We start from the raw sequence: 9,945 nt of genomic DNA, 5'->3' as shown, positions 1-9,945 counted from the left end.
CGTACAGCCTCCCCCCGCGAGGCCGCAGTCGCCAGATCCAGGGGTGCCCACCAGCGCCCCCCCAAATCCCACCTTCTCCCCCCCAAAAAAATTCTCCTCCCTCCCCCTCCCCCCCACAGATCCCGGGCGGTCGTGGCCCCTTTAACAGAAGACTGACGGACGGTGCTAAATGGCCAATGAGAATTGGCCTCCGTGCCGGCCGGCGACCAGACCCCGCCTCCACATCGGGAGGGAGGGGCCGCGCGGGCGGAGAGCTGGGGGCGGGACTCATGGTGCAGCGACCAATAGGCATGCAGCGTGCGGCGGCCTGGGAGGGAGGCGGAGCCCGGCAGAGGATGATGTCACCTGAATCTAGTAGCGCGCAGCATGGAGCGCGAGTCGCGACCCCGGGTCCCCACGGCGGCGCGCGTCCCACGGGACACGAGGGTTGTGTGGCGGGATAGGAATTCAACATTCAAGGTGGGATTTTTTTTTTTTTTAAGACAAGGGCGGCTCCCGGAAGGATGTGCTCGGTTGGAAGGTGAGGCAAGTGGACGACGGGTGGCGAGTGCGTGTTACTCTGCACCCCTGCGCCCGTCTAGGGTACTGCATGCGCCCCACCAACCCGACTCCTACGCAGCCGGTGGCACGGCCCGCAGGGTTCCCCCAGCGGATGGTTCGCTCCGCCCCGCCTACAGAGGCAATGATCAGGCGGCTTCTGCTGGTTTCAAGACTCCCGCGTCCGACTCACTGGAGACCTTGCCAGGCCTTGGCCTTCCGAACCTCTTAAGGGTTGGGGGCAGTGGTCTTTAGTGCTGCTCCCTGGCGCTCACATAGACGCAGCCTTGGGTCGGGCTAGTCTCTGGGACACCGGCCAGCCTCCGCCTTCAGAGCTGCGCGAGCGTTGTCTATCATGGTACACAGACTGGAATGAGCTTGTTCTTAACCTCAGCTTCACTGTCCTCCTCCCCCACAGAGACTATTCCAGGATGCGCGACAGACACACAAGACACTCGGTGAGGGTTAAAGATCTTTAAATAAGGAGCCAGTGACAATAAATAATACTGTACAGGGGAGGAGGAGGAGGGTCCTGGTCTGTGATTTCAGCCTCGAGACTCCAAGGACCTGTGAGGGTGTAGAGAGGGGAGTTTTAGACACAGGGGAGGTTCATTGGGTGGGGGAGGGGGAGCATAAGATGTTCAATGGTGGGGTTCTGGAGACAACAGTTCAAAAAATCAGGCACAGGGCTTCTGGAGTTGGGGAGCCAGAGGGTCCCAGGGCCTTGGCTACCATGGCAGGAGTCAAAGGTCAAAAAACCCCTGGTGGAGAGCCAGAGATAAATGTTGAAGACCACTGGGCTCACTGGCCTGATTTGGGTATCTAAGGTTGGGGAAGGCAGCAGGGAGAGGATGGTGACTGGAGGCTCACGTGTAGCTGTGGTGCTGCTGGCGCCGACGGGCAGATCGCATCTTCTCAAAGCGGGCTTCCATCTCCTCCAGCACCCGAGGAGTGTAGCGCACCACCAGTTTCACTGAGCCCTGTGCAGCCTTCAGGAGTTCCACCGCCTTTTCATGGTGTTCGCCTTCCACACTCTGCAGGGCAGTTCTCGCACAGACTGCTGGCCCAAACCGCTGCCCTTACCACCCTACCCAGGACATGGGACCAGTGGATAGTGACATGGCTGCTGGGGTCAAGCCTCCAAGGCCTCATATCCCTCTAGTGGATCACCAACTTTAGGCACACACCCACAACCTAAAAACTGCATGTCAAGATAGCTTAGAGTCCCAGTGTCCTCAATGAACCAGGCCACTGAACCTGTCCCAAAAAAAGTCTGTCTACACCCCCTAAGCCTATTGCTCTCCTGCCCTCACTACCCAGGGACAGAAGCCGAGCTTTCCTGGAGAGACGACCTCCTTGGTGGTGTTTCCTTGGATTCTAATCACTGGGGTTTCAGGATGCTGACCGGCCCAGACATCAGTCAGAGCCAGCCTTTCCCCTCATCTCAGGGACCATCTTTATTCCAAGCCAGAACCACCCCTCCACATCTTAGTCCAGAGAAGTACCCATCCTTCAACCTCCAAGCCAAATATTCCTCCTGACAACAACTGCCATCTTCTACACTGGGCTGCTATCCTAGCTAAGCTCTCTGAAGTCCTTGAGGGTCAGCAGTGTACCCCACAGTGCTGTCTCCAAAGGCTGTGTTCCCTGTGTAGAGGGAATGTGACCGTCCAGGGCTGCCTTGCAGACACTACCAACCCCACTCACCACACCATTCACAGACAGCAGCTGGTCTCCCCTCTTGAGGCCACCATGGCGATCAGCCACGCCCCCAGGGATGACTCGAGAGATATAGATGGGTGAGTTCTGCTCCTTGCCACCCATGATGTTGAAGCCCAAACCCTCATCAGTCTTCGGTAGTTCCACGACCCTGGGATGTGCATGGCCCTCACTGGCCGTGAAAGCAGCCACTGTGGCCTGGAAGAGAGAAGGCGCCTCAATGAGAGAGACCCTCTTTGAGACATGGGCACTCCAACCAGTGTAGCCGCAAAGATCAAGCAGGGGAATCCTGACACAGCTCAAGAGGAGGCTACCCTACAGTGACTCCGACCTGTGAGAACCCTTGCTTTCTTCCACAAGTCATGGAGAAGGGCATCCTTAGTACTTAACACCTGCCAATCTTGTTCTCAGACAAATGGAAACAAGTGCCCCCCCTCAGGGGTGGGGTGGGGTGATAGGGATCAGGTGGAAATCTTGAGTCTGCAGGCAGTAATAAGTAATAAACACTGCAGTTTGGAAAGGTGTCCCTGTTCACAACATCCAACCGGATTGCCTTTTAGGGTCATCTTAGCGACAGGAAAGTGAGGCCAGTTTCCAAGCCTGTTGCTAGAGAGAATCTCATGTGCATTCAAGTTAAAAATGTGCAGTTATTTAAAGGGCATTATAAATAAATCTTCATAGGGTGGCACAGAGATGCGCAGATGTGAAGGAGGGCACTGTGCTTTCGTGGTCACCCAGAGCTACCGGGGCAAGAGCTTACCTTGGCTGTGGCATGAGCCCGCACCTCGGCGCTGCCAGTGATGTCCAGCGTGTCATAGAGCTGTTCATACACCTGGGAAGTCGGGGACACGGCAACGTCAGAGAGCTGCCAGTCCACAGCCCTGGACACCGGTGTCCTCGTCCGCTCGCCGGTCGCCGACCCCGCCGCGGAGTACAAGGAAACTACAACTTATACAGAAGCAAGATGCTCACCTCGCGGATGGCAGAGCAGAAGCGGCTCTGCAGGACCCGCTGCAGGGCCTGCAGCTTCTGCGGGGGCAGCTCTCCGCTGCGCTGCAGCCGCTCCAGCAGCTCCACAGCCCGGGACACGTCTGCAGAAAGCGGCAGGGACCGCGAGAGCATACGCCGGCAGCAAGAAGGGCAACCGAGGTCAGACTGGAAGCGATCCACGTGCCTCGCGGGTCGCGGGGACCCCAACCCTGGGCGAGGTGTTGGTGGGGCGCTCCGCCCCAGACCCTCCCACGCCCTCAGACTGCAGGCCGCGCCCCGCCCACCCTAACTAGGTCCGCCCCTCAACCCCCGCATCTGCAAAGCCTGCCGCGACCCAACGGAGCCCAGAGCCCGGACTGGACCCTCGGAGCGCTTACCCCGCTCCAGCCCCAGAGGCTCCACCAGTGCAGCCATATCACCTCTAATGTAAGCCACCCGCCCAGGCGCCAGCGAGGAGGTGCAATGCGAGGCCCCGCCCACCAGGTGCTGGCAAGGAGGTGGTGCAGCATGAGGCCCTGCCCACACGGCAACCAACAGTTTCAGAGGGCCTGCCCTCACACTGACGGGAGGCGGTGCTCCGCAGGGTCCCGCCCACTCCAGAACTCTAGAGACCTTCCTCCTCTGGGTGTCTTGCTCCTACATCACTATCTGCTGTCCATCATAGGTCTGTCCTAGCCGCGATCTTGTTACTCCGTTGGTGTGTCTGCCTTGCTCTTTACAGTATGTCTGTGCTTTTCTGGTAACTTCCCCTCATTTCTACAGAGGGGCGTGGGTTCTCAGGACTGGAAGACACATAACAAGAGCCTATTTCAAGAAAGCAGAAAAATAAAAAGCTGAAGGGGTAACTCAGTCTAAGATTGCTAACCTTGCAGGCTGAGATTCTAGGTCCTGTCCCCTGCAGAGCATAAATCATACCTGTAATCCCAGCATTCAGAAGTGGAGGCAGGGAGATCGGAACAGTGTCCAAGGTCACCCTCAGTTACACTGAGGTCTTGTGGCTAGCCAAGTCTACGTGAGACTGACAAAACATACACACAGAGCCCGATGGTCCACGCCTTTAATCTCAGCACTTCCAAGGTCAGTGATTTCCAGGTATACATAGTGAGACCCTGTCTAGACTAACCTAGACTCACACACTCTGAGAGAGAGAGAGAGAGAGAGAGAGAGAGAGAGAGAGAGAGAGAGAGAAGAGGAGGGGAGGGGAGGAGAGTGGGGGAGAGAGAGAAACTTGAATAGGACCTTTACAGTTCAGAGATATTTGGAAGATAAGGTCAACAAATTGTAAGACCTGGGTCACCCCAGTAGCCACCCAGAGAGTAGCCAAGAGACTGAGCAGTCATGATGGCAGAACAGTGGTTAGCATTTGCATTTGGATCTGTGTCTCCATATAAACCCCTGAGAGTGTACAAGATGGACAAATACCTATCTGAAGATCTCTGGGGACATCAGGGAGACTGGATTTCAGAAGGGGCAGAAGGGAAAATAAGGCCCAGGAGACTGGTCGACTAACGTGGAGTGCTGCCTGTTCGGGTTGAGAGGTGGAGTGGGGAGCACTGAGGAGGACTCCTGGGGACTCTGTGGGGTGCTTGCAGATATTCTCCATGTGAGGAGCCTGTAGTTAGCTGGTGATGTGGCTCAACCGAGCACTTGCCTAGCAAATCGAAAGCCTTGGGTTCCACCTGCAGCTCTGTATAACCCTGGTGCTCGTTTGGAATCCTACGCTGTGGAGGCAGTAAGATCATTAGTTGGTGGCGAACTTAGGTTACAGGAGATGCTGGAGGGCGGGGGGGGGGGGGGACCAAAAGCAAGCAAACAAACCGAATGACCACTTAAGCCTGTGATGTCTAAACAGAGCCTGGGAGCTGGAAGATGCTGCTGGCTGTCTCAGCATTTTGGGTACAGGTGATAAACCTCAGGGGACAAGAATGCAGGAGCAAGGAAACAAAGAACAGAGGAGGCTGGGAGGAAGCTTGGGTGGGAGGCAGCTTGGGTGGGAGGTGTGAGGAGCTGGCTGGTTTAGCGGGAAGTCAGTGACATGGGGTGCTGTTGTTGATTGGTGGGTCACAGGACTCTGGTTTAGCTGGGTGGGATGTGGTGTCAGAAAAGGATATCTTCAAGGCCCAAGAGCAGGCTTCTCTGGCTTCTTAACCATAGTCCTCTCACTAGCAGCTGTGTCAATGGCAAAAAGCACTAGTCAGTGTGCCTTTCATAACTATGCATTTCATCAGATAGCCCAAGATGGCCTTGACCTTGGAGTGACCCTCCTCTTCAGCCTTCCAAGAGCTGGGATGTAAGCACCATGCTCAGTTCAAAATCAGCAACCCAGGGGCTGGAAAGATGGCTCAGCGGTTAAGAGAACTGACTGCTCTTCTGAAGGTCCTGAGTTCAAATCTCAGCGACCACATGGTGGTTCACAATGAGATCTGACACCCTCTTCTGGTGTGTCTGAAGACAACTACGGTGTAGTTATGTATAATAAATAAATAAATCTTTAAAGCCAGGCGTGGTGGTACATGCCTTTAATCCCAGCACTCGGGAGGCAGAGGCAGGCAGATTTCTGAGTTCGAGGCCAGCCTGGTCTACAAAGTGAGCTCCAGGACAGTCAGAGCTATAAAGAGAAACCCTGTCTCGAAAACCCAAAAAAAAAAAAAAAAAACAAAACAAAACAAAAAAAAAAACTGCAACCCAAACCTCTCAGGCATTTGCTTTGGAGGCCTTTGTCAGGAAGTGGCTCCTTGCTTGGGTCTACAAGGTGAGGACAGAGGGTGCAAACTTAGTTTCTGCCTTCTGGGCTTTGGCTGAGGTAGAGATTATTGTTCTTAACCTTTTAAGCCAAGTTGAGTGCCAGGAAGGGCAAAACCTCAATGTACAGGGACCCCACAATAGGGAAATGATCCCTATCGCAGGTTCCGTTCTCAGCAATGGACTTAACAGGACACCTTGCAGGGCAGACTGGGGCCAAGAAATGACGGACCACGCCTTGGCTAGGACTGTTTACCCATGCAACTCTTACTCTGTAACCACAAACCTGTCAGTGCCCAGACGACAGACAGGGGTCACTCGACCCTTTGTCTCTCTTCCCAGAGTGCTGTGAAAACCCTCTGCTCTTTACCAGGTGCTGGGTCCTCGCCTGTGGGGCCTTTTGATGTAAAATCTCTAGCAATGGGTAAGTGCTGCTCTTTCTGAGGACCCTTGAGTTCCCACTGAGTTCCCGTAAGGTGATTCACAATCACCTCTACCTCAAGCCCCAGGGAATCTGACAGCTTTTGCCTCCCAGGGAATCTATACACAGACAGGCAAGAATACACACAACTAAAAACTATTTTTTTTTCTTTTTTATTGGGGGGGAGGTGGCAGGGACAGGGTTTCTCTGTGTAGCCCTAGCTGTCCTGGAACTCACTCTGTAGACCAGGCTGGCCTCGAACTCAGAAATCCGCCTGCCTCTGCCTCCCAAGTGCTGGGATTAAAGGCATGCGCCACCACGCCCGGCGTATTTTTTTTTTAAAGCAGTGACTTGCTTATTCCAGCTAGACTTGAATTCATGATCTTCCCCCTCATACGACAACTGGCTCAGAAATTCACCTGCCTCTGCCTCCCGAATGCTGAGATTAAAGGCGTGCGCCACCACTGCCTGGAACTAAAGACATTTTTTATCACTCTGCCCAATGGGGCTGCAGGTGTAGCTCAGTTGGTAAAGAAATCACCAAGAATGCAAAGCCCTGGGCTCCATCCCAACAAACTGGATCTCACCACTAAGATGGTCCAGAGGCCATGCTAAGCAGAAGTATACAATGAAATTCTATCTTGAAAAGGGGGTGGGATACAAACATCCATTTGGCCCCTCTGGAAGCAAGTCCACAGACACTGCAAGTTGGTCCTGCATCAAACATCGCTTCTGCTTATTGGCCTAGATATTGTTGTATGTACGTTTACTCAATACTTTCCCTTCTATAAATTTCAAACAATGATTTACTTTATAGCTGTGTATGTGGCACAGCGCCGTGCACACGGAGGTTAGCATCCTCTCGTCAATTCCTAGTGGTAGGAGCTCCTGGTTTAATCCATGTGCCTGATGTCTGCCTGTGACATCCTCACTGCGGGACACAGCTGTGTTCTGGGATATTTCCCCAGGCCCTTGCTTTCTGGTTTTTACAAACTTCCACTCTTTCCCCTACGTCCTCTACTTCTTTCCCAATCTTAAATGCAATAGCAATTGTATTTTTTTTTTTTTTTTTTTTTTTTTTTTTTGGTTTTTCGAGGCAGGGTTTCTCTGTGTAGCCTTGGCTGTCCTGGAACTCACACTGTAGACCAGGCTGGCCTCGAACTCAGAAATCCGCCTGCCTCTGCCTCCCAAGTGCTGGGATTAAAGGCATGCGCCACCACGCCCGGTGTATTTTTTTTTTTTTAAAGCAGTGACTTGCTTATTCCAGCTAGACTTGAATTCATGATCTTCCCCCTCATACCACAACTGGCTTTAATGTCCTTTTTATAATTCTTTTTTGTTTGTTTGTTTGTTTTGTTTTGTTTGTTTTCCGAGACAGGGTTTCTCTGTGTAGCCCTGGCTGTCCTGGAACTCACTTTGTAGACCAGACTGGCCTCAAACTCAGAAATCCGCCTGCCTCTGCCTCCCGAGTGCTGAGATTAAAGGTGTGCGCCACCACGACCGGCTTTTTCTTTTTTGTAATTCTTAAAAAAAAAAAAAAGAGTGGCTGTAGTAATGGTGTCCCTTCTCAGCACTAAAACCCTCCTAAATTCATCTACTAAATTATCTGAGACAGGGTTTCTCTATGTAGGTTTGGATGTTCTAGAACTCACTATAGAGACAAGGCTGGCTTAGAACTCAGATCTGCCTATGCCACTCACCTACTAAGTTATTCCTCAGGGCTGGGTGTGGTAGCATGTAACTTTAACCCCAGTACTCAAGAGGTGGAAGCAGGGACAGGTGGATCTGTGAGGCCAGACTGCTCTACATGAGTTTCTAGACAGCCAGGTCTACAAAGAAATGGTCACAAAAACAAAAACAACTTAAACTGTCAACCTCAGACTTGATAATTCTTTATGCTGTCCTTTTGCTTTAGCTTTACCTCAATGCACTGTTCTCCTTGCATCCCGGAACAAGTCACCTTCCTAGCATGACTAGTAACTTTTGAATAGAGGCTGAATACTGATGGCCTAAATCCTGTTTTTATCTTCCTAGCCTGGTCTGTCTCCTAGTGGCCACCCCGGAAGTGGGTGGGAGGCACTCCCCCAGAATAGTGTGGTTGCTTAGATCTCACCACTTTTCATCCTAATGTGGTCCTTGGTGCTCTCATGACCACACAGAGCAGCTCAGGGGCAGGGACAGGCCTCAACAGTTTGTAATTTTTTCAAGGATGTGAATACAGTGACTATCTCTCACTAATAAGAATAAGCGGACTGGAGAGATGGCTCGGCAGTTAAAAAGAGCACCGACTGCTCTTGCAGAGGTCCTGAATTCAATTCACAGCAACCACATGGTGGCTCACAACCATCTGTAATGGGCTCCTATAGCCTCTTCTGGAGTGTCTGAAGAGCACAGGGTACAAATATATATAAATATATATATATATATGAGAGAGACAGACAGACAGAGAGAGACAGACAGAGAGACAGAGAGAGAGAGAGAGAAAAGTACCCATCTTGAAGGCAAACAGTATGATGGTTCTAATTGGGAGGGGAAGGAACACAGGATTGATATTCCCCAAAGTAGGGTCACTAGACTTCGACTGAGAGTCACTACCTGCACAAAATCAAGGCCAGCCTGTCTAGAGAGTGGGTTCCAGGACATCGAGGGCTACAGAGAGAAACTGTCATCAAACCCCAAAACAACCAAATAAACAAAAACAGCTCCCCCATCCCCCCAAAAGAAAGCAATCCCAATGAATCTGTTCACTAAGCAGGACTTGGCCATTTGGTTTATTAGTTTCCAGTCTGTATTCAACAGACCTTTTTAAAATTATCTCCTCAGAAAAGACCATATACTTGGCATACATTTGACAACTTAAGGATAGCTTCATCCTCATTCATCATTTCTGAGCTACTTGGCCCCAGGAACCTGTGGCATTGCTTCTCATCACATGAGAAGCAACAGCACAACTCACCCACTAACCATCCCCTAATGAGCTATTTCCTCCCAGTCCTACCTCTTAAATCTATCCAAACGGCACTAGCAGTTGGAGACAGACGTCAAATGTGGCATGTGAAGGTAATGTTAAACATCAATTCCTCAGTAAAGGCGGCTGTGTCTTCCCTGTCTCTAATGCCTGTCACAAGTTTTCGTTGCCCCAAGCTTTCTACAGCAAGATGCTCTTAGCAAAACCATAAGCCTACCTGCAAATGTGGCAAACACAGGAATGAGTGAAGTTCCCTTTCAGGACCAGCTATCTGTGCTCTCATGATGTAGATTCTCAGCTCTCTGGTGGTATCTGTCCTTGGTTATATGTAAAGACTTATAAGCCTTAAGCAGAAGACTGGAGTACTATCAGTCAGCCCTCAATGGGACTACCTTCAGCCTTTCTTCAGGACTGTGCCAGGCTGGCCCCAGCTTCCTCAGGGCCCACCATACTCAAAGCTCTCCCAGCTGCCTTCCATCCAGAAATGTGTGGGTATCAACTGTTGATGGCTGGCATCCTGCCTCTTTGCCTGCTGTTCTCTCACTTAAAGATGCAGCCTGTTATGAGA

The 9,945-nt window shown here is 51.8% G+C and overlaps 1 protein-coding gene across 1 annotated transcript; it reads right to left on the bottom strand.

The window, feature by feature from the left end:
* Positions 1 to 950: 950 nt before the first annotated feature.
* On the bottom strand, positions 951 to 4,339 carry Lin7b (lin-7 cell polarity scaffold B). The gene is made up of 6 exons (XM_021166265.3): positions 3,624 to 4,339; positions 3,229 to 3,347; positions 3,017 to 3,088; positions 2,245 to 2,454; positions 1,408 to 1,571; positions 951 to 1,104 (listed from the first exon to the last, which is right to left on the bottom strand). Exons 1-6 carry the CDS (start codon positions 3,658 to 3,660, stop codon positions 1,083 to 1,085), a joined length of 624 nt encoding a protein of 207 aa, XP_021021924.1. The 5' UTR covers positions 3,661 to 4,339; the 3' UTR covers positions 951 to 1,082.
* Positions 4,340 to 9,945: the final 5,606 nt, after the last annotated feature.

The sequence above is a fragment of the Mus caroli genome, unplaced genomic scaffold, assembly GCF_978045245.1.
Source record: "Mus caroli unplaced genomic scaffold, Mus_caroli_1 scaffold_8, whole genome shotgun sequence".
In the NCBI taxonomy this organism is placed as follows: Eukaryota; Metazoa; Chordata; class Mammalia; order Rodentia; family Muridae; genus Mus; species Mus caroli.
This window is presented reverse-complemented; position numbering and strand designations above follow the sequence as displayed.